The sequence below is a fragment of the Carcharhinus amblyrhynchos genome, chromosome 5 (assembly GCF_965287045.1).
Source record: "Carcharhinus amblyrhynchos chromosome 5, sCarAmb.v2.hapA, whole genome shotgun sequence".
In the NCBI taxonomy this organism is placed as follows: Eukaryota; Metazoa; Chordata; class Chondrichthyes; order Carcharhiniformes; family Carcharhinidae; genus Carcharhinus; species Carcharhinus amblyrhynchos.
The window spans coordinates 29,429,389-29,444,760 of NC_137328.1; the positions used below are offsets into that span (position 1 = coordinate 29,429,389).

General features: G+C 42.5%; 1 protein-coding gene across 1 annotated transcript in view; it reads right to left on the bottom strand.

Annotated features, from left to right (window-relative positions):
* Positions 1-15,372, bottom strand: part of LOC145343367 (transmembrane protease serine 11C-like) — a 91,362-nt gene that overhangs the window by 16,735 nt on the left and 59,255 nt on the right. Inside the window, exons 5-6 of the mRNA XM_080189582.1 lie at positions 8,975-9,174; positions 2,174-2,310 (exon numbers count right to left, since the gene is read on the bottom strand). Of these exons, the coding sequence (XP_080045708.1) occupies positions 2,174-2,310; positions 8,975-9,174 (337 nt within the window). The remainder of the gene's footprint in view (positions 1-2,173; positions 2,311-8,974; positions 9,175-15,372) is intronic.

Here is a 15,372-nt window from a genome sequence, read left to right on the forward strand (position 1 = left end):
ACTATGGATCTGCATGCCTAGATCCCTCTGTACGCTAATATTTTTAAGGGCTTTACCTTTACCGTATAGTGGAAAATGTGAAATGCTTGAAAGGAACTGGTGACTTTGGTCCTTTGGTTCCGACAACCCTCCACCATTTGGAGTATTTTCACCTCATGCCTGTCGTAGACAAACTGATACAGATTAGTCTCTAATTGCTAAGGTGAACTAAATGGACCTGAGAGCATTCTCCCCAAAAAAATTTTAAGTCCCCAATTTGCGTGAAAACAAGTAACTTCTGCTGTTTTTTTTTAGCATGATTTTCAGACTGAGCCCCTGACACTCTGAACACTTCATAGTGCCTCAGCGGGACTCCCTTTGATAATCAGCGGGCGGGGCCTATGCCCACAGCAAAGCACTGAGCAGGCCACTGTATACGCATCAATCTGTCAGCGCTGAGATTGGCACAAGCACAGTGGTCCGCACTGCCAGCCTCCAGATCACTAGCCAGCCCCATAAACCCTCATCGCTGGCCTACTGACACCCCACAACACAATCACTGGCTTCCCGGATGTCTCTGGACCAGCCTCGATCTCCCCAACACCTGGCCAGACCTGAACTCCCCAACCACATGCCACCACCTCACCCAGCAATCCTAACTCCCCTCACTACTGCTCCCAGCAGACCTGGCACCCCAACCCTGATTCCTCCCCCAGCCCCAATCACCATCCACTCTCCCTTTGACGCGATCCCAGTGCAGAGTGGCAGCGGGTTCCCATCGATCTGCTCCCCTCTATACTCACTGCCAATAGGCCACATCTTCCTGTCCCCTTGGCACTGTTCAATGCCTAGTGGGCAGTGCCAAAGTACTCTTTGGTTATGGCCTGTTTGCCCTTTGGGCAGTGCCAGGCTGTCCCTGCCTACGGGGCATCAACCTTACCTTGAACTCCTGGGTGGGCCTCTATGGTCTCCGTTCCCTTTAGCAGGACCGGGCCGCCTGTTAGTGGGGAGCACTGTAAACCCCTCTGGAGTGAACCATTCCCAACGAGGGGAGATGCTAGCAGGCCCAGAGACTTCCGTCCCGGGCCCGCTAATACAACATAAATATTAATTTAAATATCGAAATCAGCTCTATGCCAATTTCTGGCATGGACACGCAGAGGTTGTGGTGCCCAGTGAGGAGCCCACGAAACATCCTTTGTTGGTGTTTGCCAGCCCGTTCTCTAAATGCTCATAAATGCTCTTCTCTAAATGCTCATAAATCTTGTCCCTCAGAATCTTCTCCATCAACTTACCAACCACTGAGGTCAGACTCACCGGTCAGTAATTTCCCGGGCTATCCCTGTTCCCTTTCTTGAAAAAAGGAACCACATCCGCAGTCCTCCAATCTTCCGGAACCTCTCCTATCTCCATTGAAGATGCAAAGATCATCGCCAGGGGCTCTGCAATCATTTCCCTCACCTCCCACAGTAACCTGGGGTACATTCCATCTGGTCCCAGCGACTTATCTATCTTGATAGAATTTAAAAGTTCCAACACATCCTCTTTCTTAACATCCACATACTCAATCTTTTCAGTCTGCCACAAACCTGTAGTACAACCTCCCAGATCACTTTCTGGGATGGAATCTTTGCAGCATTTACCTGTCAAGGAATGGTATACTTGTTTCTTGTGGTGATGATTAATTTAAATTCCGCTTAAAACTACGTGAGGCTGATAGTTTAATTCAGTAAGTTGACTTGTTGAAAGTTAATTCTTAAAGAAACTTATTGTCTATTGCACCACATTGAACTACGGGGCAGCATGGTGGCTAGCACTGATGTCTCACAGTGCCAAAGACTTGGGTTCAATTCCAGCCTCGGGTGACTGTCTGTGTGGACAATTCTACCCGTGTCTGCATGGGTTTCCTCTGGGTGCTCTGGCTTCATCCCACAGCACAAAGGTGTGTAGTTTAGGTGGACTGGCCATGTTAAATTGCCCCCTTAATGTGCCAATATGTGTAGGGGGATTAGTAGGGTAAATGCAAGGGGTTACGGAGATAGGAATTGGGTAAGATGCTTCGTCAGAGAGTCGGTGCAGGCTCAATGGGTCAAATGGCTTCCTCCTGCACTGTAGGATTGTATGATTTAAATGACATATTGCACTCTTGCATAATTAAATACATACCAACATTCTGTTAAGGTCAAAAGGTTACCTGGCAAGCATCAACTCCTCCTTTCAGGACTCCAGCACACAGCATTTTATCGCTAATATATTTCCCGAGGAGACGTTTGCATGTACTATCATCGATGATGTTTACTTTTGCTTTCTGAAGGATTGTTGGAAGCGAGCCTGAAGAAAAATACCAGAAATTACACTTTTACCCTTGTGCTCATTAGTTTCCAGGAGGTCCTGCCTGCCCTTGCAGGTGGAGGTACTTGATCCCAAAGCATTATTTTGAAAAAAAGTAAGGGAGTTAACCCTGTTGTCCTGGTCAATATTTATCCCTCAATTAACTTTGCAATAACAAATTATCTGGTTATTATCGTATTGCTGTTTCTTGGCCCTTAGTGTGCATAAATTTATTTTGTTATAACAGTGACTGCATTAAAGAAAGTACTTCAGTTACTGTAAAGTACATTGAGCTGTCCCGTAGTCATAAAAAGCAGGCTTTTCTTTAGTAACATTCGGGTTTTGACCAACATTTCACCCTTGCCCTGTTGTCTTCATAATAATACTTTATTATTTAGGACATCATGATCGGCATGGGCTTGGAGGACTGAAGGACCGCAGAGCCTGTTCCTGTGCTGTACTTTTCTTTGTTTTAATAGTGGGCTATTCAATCTTGGAAGTGACTTTGCGCCACTCTGAAATTGTCCTCCTGTTGTCTGGAAAGAAAGATGAACCAGGAACAGGTTTCGGGATCATTGTGGAGTTGGGAGCAATAGCCCTCAATATTCAAGTAATTTTGTTTTTATACTTTTGAAGGTGCTAGCAGCAGACCCTTTACAAACAGTCAGTTAGGCCACATGTAGACTTACTTATGCTGAACAAAGTTGGTTTCAGCCCTGCACCAATGGTACTGAGGACAGTTCCATTTCTGGAAGGAGTCTGGTAGGTGCCTGGAACTCGTTGCCGGGGGAGATAGTAGAAGCAGAAATGATAGTGACTTTTAAGGGGCATCTTGACAAATACATGAATAGAATGGGAATAGAGGAATATGATCCCCGGAAGGGTAAGGATTTTTAGTTAAGTTGGGTAACATGGTCGGTGCAGGCTTGGAGGGCCGAAGGGCCTGTTCCGTGCTGTAATTTTCTTTGTTCTTTGAGTCCAGAAATGGATGTTAAAACATCAATTTGAAAAGGCTAAGGAACTGTTAGATCCAGGCATGAAATTCTGCACCTTAGTCTTTGTCAGGAGTGTAAGTGAGGTATTCTTATATAGAAGGGCATCTTAAACAAAAAGAAAGAGGTGGAAAGGTAGGAAATATATAAGAAAATATATTTATTTATATAAGTAGTTATATATAATTTATATAAAATATATAGAAAATATGACCTGATAGAAGTGTATAAGATGTTGAGAGGTATAGATTGGGTGCATTCTCAGAGACTTTTTCCCAGGGCTGAAATGGTTGCTATGAGAGGACACAGGTTTAAGGTGATGGGGAGTAGGTACGGAGGAGATATCAGGGGTCAGAGAGTGGTGGGTGAATGGAATCGGCTGCCGTCTGTGGTGGTGGAGGCAAATTCGATAGGGTCTTTTAAGACACTTCTGGATGAGTACATGGGACTTAATAGGATTGAGGGTTATAGGTAAGCCGAGTAGATATGGATATCATTGGCGTAACTTGTGGGTCAAAGGGCCTGTTTGAGCTGTAGGTTTTCTATGTTCTATGTTCTAAAAGTTAATGAAGGGAATTCCAATGCCTAGGGCCTAGAGGGTCAAAGAAAGTAGGGGAATGCTCAAGATGCTAAAATTGGATATAGAGAATATTGTCAGAGGCTGCAGGAGGTTTAGAAGATGGAAATAAATGAGACCATGGAGGAATGAGTTATAGGTCAGCAGCATTAAATTGGGTGGGTGATGGGACTTGCTGTAAGATAGAATTTTGATTGGGAATAAATTTATAGAGAGTGAAAAGTGGGAGGCCAGCCAGAGAGTTGTGAGTGGTTTTAAACACTGCGAAATCATCAGTGAACATCCCTACTTTTGACCTTATGATCAAGGAAAGGTCATTGAAGAAGTAACTGAAGATGATTGGGCTTCAGACATTACCCTAATGAACTCCTGCAAACACAACCATCTTCCTTCATACCAGCTATGACTCCAACTAGCAGAGATTCCACCCCCACCCCCCATCCCAGCCTGAATTCCATTGACTCCAGTTTTGCTGGGCTCCTTGATGCCACATTTGGTTAAAAAAAATGTCTTGATGACACTTCCACCTCAACTCTGACATTTAGCTCTCACCCTGTTTGAATCAAGACTATAATGTCTGGAGCTGAATGGTACTGGTGGAATCCAATCTGATAGTGAGCAGGTTATTGGTGAACTAAGTGCTGCACTGTTGACAACACCTTCCATGAGTTTTCTTATGCTTGAGATCAGATCAATGGGGAGGCAATTGGCTGGATTGGATTTGTTCTAGTTTTTGTGTTCAGTTCTACTCGAACAGTTCGGCTAGGTCATGGCTGGTTTTGGAGCACAAGTCTTTAGAACAATAGCCAGGTTGCCACTGGGGCCCAAGGTCTGTCATGTATCTGGTATGCTCAGGCATTTTTGGTATTGCATGGAATAAATTGAATCGGCTGAAGACTGGCATAAATGATGCTGGGGACCTCAGGAAGAGATTGAGATGAATCATCCATTCAGTACTACTGGCTGAAGATAGTTCTAATGCTTCAGCTTGCCTTTTGCACTGACATGCTGAGCTCCCCCCAACATTGAGAAGTCGATGTTTGTGGAGCTTCTTCCTCCAGTTCATCATGTCATTGTCTACCATCATTCATGAAGTGAAATGGCTGGACTGCAGGGTTCTAATCTAATCTGTTGGTTGTGGGATCACTTGGTTGATAGTTTCCATTTCTTAGTATTCACATAGTCCTCTGCTACACCAGGTTGTGACTTCATTTTTAAATATGCCTGGTACTGGTCTTGACATGCTCTCCTAGATTCTGCAATGAACCAGAGTTGATCTCCTGACTTGATGGTAATGGCAGAATAAAGGGTATACTGAGCCATGAGGTTATGGATTGTGGTTGAAAACAATTCTATGGCTGCTGAGGTAGATCAGAATTGGATATAAAGAACTGTATTAACAATGAACCAAGAGTTAAAAAAAAATCAAAGGATAGCAGATCAGTGTTCGGATGGTGATTATTTCACTTTATTCTCTTTTCTTTTTCTAAGCTAGGTCATTGGTTTTATCTAAAAGCCAGGAAATTAAACTTTTCAATCAGGCTAAGTAAAACAGTATATGAATTAATAATGTATATTAGCACACAGCAACATTGGGATGTAATTTCACCACAGTGCAAGAGAATTTGGAAAGTGTGAGAATTTGGTGAGGTGTGAATAAGAGATGCTGCTTGCTATATGAAAAACAGTGAACAACAGGTGAAATTAAGACTGAAGGTTGTTAGATAAAGCATATAATTAAAAGCATATAGTTAAAATTAATAGGTCAAACAAGATTATTATCAATCTTACAAACTTTAAATAGACAATTGAGCAATATTTCAAAACTTGAAAACTTAATTAGTTAAATAAAATATAACGGAAATGGCAGGTCACGTGATGTATTGCAGCTGCAGCATGTGGGTTGTGGTGGATATCAGTAGATTTACATTAACTACATCTCAGTAAATGTCTGCAATTCAAGGAACTTCAACTCAAAGCTGATGATCTGGAATCTGAGCTTCAGGCACTGATGAATCAGGAAGAGAGAAATTTAACTTATTTTTAAATGCAGTTTGAATGAGGATTGATTATTTATTTCATGTCATTTCAAGGACTTTAACGTGTTTTTATTGGGCTCTTAAGTCCTGTTCATATTGGATACTCGTTGAGTAAGTGTGAAGGTTCCATAGGGGCATGCAGGGGTCTGGCACTATGGAGAGGTCATGGTAGATGTGAGTTGGCATGTGGATGTGTAGAAGGTATAAAGCGGCCATTGGAAATATGATAGGGCATAGCGGGATGGGGCTAAGGGAGTAACATTCATGATTGGAACCAGTGAATGGAGGGGGGCCTTCCAAAATGGCTACCACAATATCCATCTACCTCCATCCAGGAAACAGTGGACCCAACTCCAGCTCAAACCTGACTTCCTGTGGGCAGGGTTGAGTGTTGTACAACAGTTGCATGTGGGTTTTATGCAGGTAGCAGAAATGTGACATTGGGAAATTAACTCAGATATTGAGAGCTAGTCTCTCATAAAAATCTGCCTTGAAGAGTCTACATAGGGATATGGGTAGTGAATGTACAAATTTTGGCAGATGGAACAAAATGTGGAGATCTGCTTTTGTAGCTGGCATTGAAAAGCAAAATATTATTTAAATGGAGAGAAACTACAGAATGTTGCAGAAGAGAGGAATGTGGTTGTTATTGTACATGAAACAAACAAAATGTCAGCATGTAGGTACAGTAAGAAATTAAGGCGGCAAATGGAATATTGGTCTTTATTGAAGGAGATGGATATAAAAGTAAGGATTTTTAGTTACTATCAGTGTATTGGTGAGCGTACACTTAGAACTCTGTATCGCTACAGTCTCCTTATTTAGGGAGGATTATACTTCCATTGGGGAAGTTCAAAGAAGGATCACAATATTGAGTTCTGGGGAGAAGGGATTGTCTAATGAGCAAACAATGAGTCTTTGCTCATTGATATTCATTGAAAAATGAGAGGTGATCTTATTGAAACATAAGTTTCAGAGGGAGGTTAGGTGCTTTTCTGGGGAACGGAGAACTAAAGGGATAAAAACAGGAAATGCTGGAGAATCTCAGCATGTCTGACAGCGTCTGTGGAGACAGATGTGACAGCCAACATTTCTAATCCTTTGAAGACCCTTCATCAGGAAGACATCTGCTCTACTTTGTTTTTATCATAGAACCATAGGGAATAGTTTCAGAATAAAGGTGGAAATGAGGAGGAATTTCTTCTGTCAGTAGGTTGTGAATCTTTTGGAGGCTGAGCTAATGAATATATTCAAGGCTTAGTTAGACGGATTTTTGAACTCTTGGGAAGTCAAGGATTATGGGGAAAGTGAAGCTGAAGGCAAGATCAAGTCAGCCATGTTCTTATTGCATGTTCGAACAGGCTCAAGGAACTTGTATGGCTTATTCCCACTCCTATTTCTGGTGTCTTTGCCTTTTTATGACAATGGAGTTCTACACTCAGAGTACATTATGTGCCTTTGCTTCCACAGTGCTTCTTCCAAATGCAGTTGAGCATGAATGAGTACTGATTCATCACTTAAAGGCAGTGGGTGGTAATCAATTGGAGGTTTCTTTTCTCAGATTTGACCTGATGCCATGATGTTTCATCATGGGATCCAGAGTCAATGTTGCAGACTCCCAGGGCCACTGCCTCCTCATTGTAAAAAACTGTGAATCACTTCTGGTGGATTTGTGCTCTTAATGGGCAGGATATACCAAGGGATATTGAAAGAAGAGAATGAGACATTGTCATAGTTACAGAATCGCACCTTTCAGCTAATGTCATGAGGTTGCTTGAATTGCCTGTGAGACAGCACTCCCAAATTTAGCCACAAATCCTCAAGTGTTCATGAGTTTGGGAGGTCAACTTGTTGAGTGTGGTTTTGTTATTCCCATTCCTGCATAAATACCAGGTGTGTGCATGTGCACATCTGTGTGTGTGTGCGTGTCCACATGTGTGTTCCTTCTGATTTTACTGCAATTTGTTTTTTGCAATGGTTTGATAAATTGAGTGGCCCTTTCAGAGGGTAGTTCATAACATTGCTGTGGATCCGATTTCACATATAGGATAGACCTGGTGAAAATGGCAGATTTCCTTCACATCAGGATGTCAATAAATTAGTTAGTTTCCTTATGACCATTTGGTAATTATACTGTCACAATTTCTCAGACTAGTTTTTTTTTATCTCAGATTAATTAATCAGTATAATTTAGCTGCTTAAGAACAAAGAACAGTACAACATAGGAACAGGCCTTTGGCTCTCCAAGCCTGCGCCGATCACAGTTACCTATCTAACCCAACTGCTTTTATTCCTCTATTCCTCGTTTGTTCATATGCCTAACAAGTCTTAAATGTGGCTAATGTAACTGTCTCAACCGTCTCATTTGGCAGTGTATTCCAGGCCCCCAGCATACTTTGAGTAAAAAAACTTGCCCCGCTCATCTCCACTGAACCTTCTCTGTTTATCTTGAACTTGTGCCCCCTTGTAATTATCACTTCTGTCCTGGGAAAAAACTCACAACTGTTCACCCCACCCATACCTCTCATAATTTTATGAACTTCTATCAGGTTGCCCCTCAGCCTCTGTCTTTCCAGAGAGAGCAATCCCAGTTTATTCAACTTTGTCTCATAATTAATACCCTCCATATCAGGCAACATCCTGGTAAATCTTTTCTGCATCCTCTCCAAAGCCTCCACATCCTATGAAAGGTTTTGATCTCATTGTCTCTGCAGCGTTGGTCTGGCCTCTGGATTACTAGCATGAACACAATGCTACCTTTTCTGAAATAAAAACATACTGGTTAACTGATTGCTGGCAACGCCATGGACTGTTAACTGAGAAGATTAACAAGGACAAAGGGTATTTGAACTGATGATGATTTATTGTATCAAACACATTTGCTGTACTTAAAGCAAGAAATAAATATGAACAGTTAAGGCAACAGCAGTTCGATATACATCAGAGAAGTCAGATGATTCATTTGATATCAGAACAAATCAAAATCTAACCTTGAAAGCTAAGCGACCCCCATCCTGTAACTGTGCAGTGTTGACCAGCAGCAATGACTTCATTACTTTCAGGGAGACAAATTGGCTGAATTAAGTCATTGAAGATGAGAGGGGAGGAAAGCTCCAAGAGTGCAATGTCGTTGTTAAACTTAATTGGACTGGCATAGTCAGGATGGACGATGATTCTTCTGATGTTTCTAGATGTACCTTGTGCAACTATGACTGATCCCATGTAAGCTTTCCAGATTGAAGGATCGGCCTGTGAACTTCAAAGAAACATGAATAAACAAAAAGCCAATTACACTGAAAACATCTTTTTTCAATGTGTATCTCCTGTTTAATCTTGAGCTGAGCTTTCTGACTTTATTTCCTCTCTGTGACAAAGGCCATCTCAAGGGTTAGAACCACAGAATCCTTACAGTGCAGAAAGAGGCCATTTGGCCCTTTGAGTCTGCATTGACTCTCTGAAAGAGCATCTGAGAATTTTATTTAATGTAGTGGGCGTTTCTGTTTCCATCCTGCTTTCAGACAGCAATTTCCAGATTCCTTTGGCCTTTTAGGTGAAAAATATTCTCCCCAGGTCACATCTGATCCTTTTGTTCTGTAATTGACTTTGTGCTGATGGAAATAGTTCCTTCCTATTCACTCTTATTTCAGCCCCCAAAATTGTATACACATCAATGAAAGCTCCTCTCCCCTACTCCAAAGAAAATACTCCAACCTATCCATACTTTCCTTTTTAGTGACATACTATTTATTGTACATTCTCTATACTGCCCAAAATGTTTACCTCACTCTTCTGGATTGAAATCCTTTTGTTATTTTCCTGCTCTCCTGACCAGTGTCCTCTGGTTACACCAATGTAACCTTAAATTTGAGACAAGGGAGGATTTGAAAAGGTATTTAAGTTCTCAGGCATGTGTTAAAGTTGCCGCTTAGCTTCACCTTTTCCTGACTGTTTAATCTCTGTTCCTCTGCCCCATTTCTTCGAGCCATCTTATTCCACATCTATTCTTTTGACCTTGTGGCTTGACCTTCAAGTGTCAAGTTCCACTATCTGGAATTCTCTCCCGATATCTCCTCCTCTTCAACTTTTTCCACTCCTTTAAAAACCAGTTTATTTGGCCAAGCTTCAGTTCTGCTCTTTTCATTTCCAATTCTGGAACTTACTGCCTGTTTTATGTACAAGGTTAGCAGTCTTCTTCAATGTCTGTCTCAATGAAAGGCTTTATTGAACTAGTCTTAAGATGTCTGCCTCCAGAAGCAGCCACGTGGCATACGCATGACTGTGGAAAGCTAGGTGTGTCAAACATACTGGCTACATTTCTAAACAATCTGCATTTCCTGATAAAGTACCATTGTGAAGTGCTTTGTGTGGTTTTACAATATGTTATATAATGCAAGCAGTTGTCACTGCTACAATTCTGAGAAACAATTGTTCACAGTTTTGTACCTGGGCTTGCAGGAGTGTTCTCAATCCCCATGAGTCACAGCACAAAGGAGGATGATCAGCTTGGTGAAAACCTCTCTTTAGATTCTGCACAGCGCAGAGGAAGCCATTTGTCCATTGAGTCTACACTTATTCTCTGACAGATCATCTTACCCAGGCCCTATCGCTGTAATCCCACATTTACCCCACAATACACATCCTGGGACACTAAGGGGCAATTTAGCATGGCTAATCAACCTAACCCGCACATCTTTGGAGTGTGGAAGGAACCTGGAGGAAACCCGTGCCGACACAGGGAGAATGTGTGAACTCCACACAATCATCATGGTCGAAATTGAATCTAGCTCCCAGGCCCTATGGAGGCAGCAGTGCTTAGACACTGTGCCACCCTGTGGTGAGCCCAAAATTTGTTTGTTGGTCTTCCAGAGCTGCTGAATACTGAGAATTACAGAGGGACACATTCTAAGATCCAGGCCTATGTGCTGAGCAATGCACTAAAGCTCAATAGAGAAGGACTACAGTCTAAAGACTTTCCACTGTAGTACACTGAGGCTGGAACCTTCTGCGTGCCACATACCATATTGAATGAAATTGTGCTAAATGTTATGTCAAACTTGAACTATTATACCATGTACATTTACAAATTTTATTATTATAGTTTTTGAAGAAATAAAATGAGCCATGGAACAAAGGAAAGACTGAAGCTAAGATTAGGCACTTTGAACGATGAGTGATTTGTTTGCAGCCTATCATGACTGGTAGTTGGTGATCAGAAAGTACTTTCAAAAGACTTAGGCCAGAATTTTCTGACCTCCCACTACTGTGATCAGAGATTTGGCTGAGTGCCAAAATTCTCCATTATTGCTGGTAGCGGTAGCACAGTGTATGAAGTCACAGAATCCTGGCCTTATACTGACAGAACTGGAAATTCTGTGGCAATCTCTCAAATCTCAGTGGGAGATTGGAGGAAAACCCTATTAAAAAAATGTCATAAATAGCAGTATTTGAAGTGTTAGTTGGTTGCGGTAGTTAGACTGGAGAAAGTTTGCTGCAAGTGAAGCCACTCTTGAAAAATCTGTGTTTCAAAAAACTATGTGACAACTTTGTTGTTCCCTATGTTGAGTTATATAGGAAATATTAATCATGTTGAATTATATATTTTTCATTCATCTAGTTTACCTGAGGGAAACCACTCTTTAGTTCAAAGCCTATGTCATATTTTGGTAAAACTGTTAATAAGAACATAAGGTCTAGGAGCAGGAGTAGGCCATCTGGCCATGACTGATCTTTTCATGAACTCAGCTCCACTTACCCGCCCACTCACCATAACCCTTAATTCCTTTACTGTTCAATGATTTATCTATCCTTCCTTTAAAAACATTCAATGAGATAGCCTCAACTGCATCACTGGGCAGGGAATTCACAACCCTCTGTGTGAACCCTTTGTGTAATCCACTGAGCCAATTTATGAAGGACAATTTGTGTGGCACATGATATATTCCAGTGGTCAATATATACAGTCAGGGTGCTCTCATACAGTTCCTAGGAAGCAAGTTCAGAACCCACAATGGCTGTTGTCAAAATTTGAATTCAATAAAAATTTGAAAATAAAATAAAATGATTTTCTGCATGGAGGTCAGTCACCAGTGGAGTGCCCCAGGGATCCTTGGGACCCTTGTTGTTTGTAGTTTTCATAAATGACCTGGATGAGGAAGTGGAGGGATGGATTGATGAGTTTGCTGATGACACGAAGGTTGGTGATGTTGTGGATAGTCTGGAGGGAAGTCAGAAGTTGCAGCGGGACATAGATAGGATGCAAGACTGGGTGGAGAAGTGGCAGATGGACTTCAACCCAGATAAATGTGTAGTGGTCCATTCTGGCAGGTCAAATGGGACGAAGGGGTACAATATCAAGGGTAGGACTCTTAGCAGTGTAGAGGATCAGAAGGATCTTGGGATCCGGGTCCAAGGGCTCTTAAATCAGCCTCGCAGGTAGAGGATGTGGTTAAGAAGGCGTTTGGTGTACTGGCCTTCATCAATCAAGGGATTGAGTTTAGGAGTCGGGAGATAATGCTGCAGCTTTATAAGACCCTTGTCAGACCCCACTTGGAGTGCTGTGCTCAGTTTTGGTCGCCTCATTCAAGGAGGGATGTGGAAGCTATTGAAAAGGTGCAGAGGAGATTTACAAGTATGTTGCCTGGATTGGGTGGCATGCCTTATGAGGATAGGTTGAGGGAGTTCGGTCTTTTCTCCTTGGAGAGACGAAGGATGAGAGGTGACCTGATAGAGGTGTGTAAGATGTTGAGAGGTATTGATCGGGAGGATTCTCAGAGGCTTTTTCCCAGGGCTGAAATGGTTGCTATGAGAGGACACTATGAGAGGCGTTTGATAAGGTTCATCATGGAAGGCTTCTGCAGAAAATGCAGATGTATGGGATTGAGGGTGATTTAGTTAATTGGATCAGGAATTGGCTAGCTGATAGAAGACAGAGGGTGGTGGCTGATGGAAAGTATTCGTCATGGAGTTCGGTTACAAGTGGTGTGCCTCAGGGATCTGTTTTGGGGCCACTGCTGTTTGTAATTTTTATAAATGATCTGGATGAGGGTATAGAAGAATGGATTAGTAAATTTGCTGATGACACCAAAGTCGGAGGAGTGGTAGATAGTAAAGAGGGGTATCATAGTTTACAGAGAGACTTGGACAAGTTGCAGAGCTGGGCCGAGAGGTAGCAGATGGAGTTTAATGCGGAAACGTGTGAGGTAATTCACTTTGGCAGGAATAACAGATGTGTAGAGTATAGGGCTAACGGTAGGACTCTGAATAGTGTTGATGAACAGAGGGATCTAGGTGTATATGTGCAGAGATCCCTGAAAGTCGGAAATCAAGTCGATAAGGTTATTAGGAAGGCATACGGTGTCTTGGCGTTTATTGGTAGGGGGATTGAATTTAGGAGCCGCAACGTCATGTTGCAACTGTACAAAACTCTGGTGCGGCCGCACTTGGAGTATTGTGTACAGTTCTGGTCCCCACATTATAGGAAGGATGTGGAGGCATTGGAGAGGGTGCAGAGGAGGTTTACCAGGATGTTGCCTGGTATGGAGGGAAGGCCCTATGAGGGGAGACTGAGGGATTTGAGGTTGTTTTTGTTAGAAAGAAGGCGGCTAAGAGGAGACCTTATTGAAACATACAAGATGATTAGAGGTTTAGATAGGGTGGACAGCGATAGCCTTTTTCCTCGGATGGAGAAAGCTAGCACGAGGGGACATAGCTTTAAATTAAGGGGTGGTAGTTATAGGACGGATGTCAGAGGTAGGTTCTTTACCCAGAGGGTGGTGAGGGATTGGAATGCCCTGCCTGCTGCAGTTGTAGATGCGCCTAGTTTGGGGGCGTTTAAGAGGTCTGTGGATAGGTTTATGGATGGAAAGGGATTGGTTTAGGTTAGAGGGTCATTGCTTTTTTCTTAATTGGTCGGCACAACATCATGGGCCGAAGGGCCTGTTCTGCGCTGTAATGTTCTATGTTCTATGGACACAGATTTAGGGTGCGGGGGTGAAGGTACAGAGGAGATGTCAGGGGTAAGTTTTTCACTCAGAGGGTGGTGGATGAGTGGAATTGGCTGCTGTCGGTGGTGGTGGAGCCAAATTCGATAGGGTCTTTTAAGAGGCTTCTGGATGAGTACATGGAACTTAATAGGATTGAGGGTTGTAGCTAAGACTAGTAGGTAGCGATATGATTGGTGCAACTTGTGGGCCGAAGGGCCTGTTTGTGCTGTAGTTTTCCTATGTTCTATGATGACCATGAAACCATTGGTAATTGTGGTAAAAACACATCTGGTTCATGAACGACTTTTAGGGAAGGAAATCTGCACTCTTTTCTGGTCTGGCCTACATGTGACTCCAGACCCAGAGCACTATGATTGAATCTTAAATGCCATCTGAAATGGCCTGGTTCAGTTCAAGGTTAATAATGGATAGCCAATAAATGCTGGCCCAGCCAGCAATGCCCACATCTCATGAAAGTATGCTAAAAAAGTCACCAGTGACAGTGAACCAAAGAGAACATGTAGTGCAGAATCATAGACTGTTGATCATGTCCATGCAAACTGTCTACAAGAGCAACTCAGCTAGTTCCACTCCATCATATTTTTTACTTAGCCCTACAAAACCTCTCTCTCTCTTGAAAGCCATGATTGGATTTATCTCCACCTCATTCTCGGGTCGTGCATTCCAAGATACCAACCACTCATTGTGTATAATGTTTTTCCTCATTTTGCCATTGGTTCTTCTGTCATTCACCTTAAATTTGTGCCCGCTGATTCTAAATCCTTCTGCCATTTAGAACAATTGCTCCTTATCTACTCTGTCTAGATACTTCATGAATTTGAACATAGAATCCCTACAGTGCAGGAGGTCATTCAGCCCAATGAGCCTGCACTGACAACAGTCCCACCCAGGCCCTATCCCCATAACCGCAAATATTTTACCCTATTGATCCCCCTGACACTAAGGAGCAATTTAGTATGGACAATCAACCTAACCCGCCCGTCTTTGGAGATACTTCTATTAACTCTTCTGTCAACGTTCCCCAAGGAGAACCTTTCCAATCTATCGCTGGGTGAAATCCCAAAACAATGGTTTAGATAAACTGCAGTTCGCATTGGAGCTAGTAATAATATATAAGCCCAAATTAAAATAAAGATTCCAGCAACTTGGAGGAGCTCTACTTGTAGAGTCGACAAGGAAACATTGCCATAAGAGAAAAGTAAATGGTTTTGCAAGTAAGGAAGATGGTAAAAAACTTCCAGAAGACAAAACGGGCAAAACAGATAGAAGATGAAACTAAACATGAATAATACAAGAAATGGAGGGGCCATGCATTGGTGATCTTGGACTTCCATTGGATTGGTTCATGATTATGCTTGGCAGCAGCCTACTACAGGATGGCTGACCAAGAAACTCTCCCACCCTTACCACCTACTACATTGGATGGATTTGGAGGCTGATGATCAACCTGT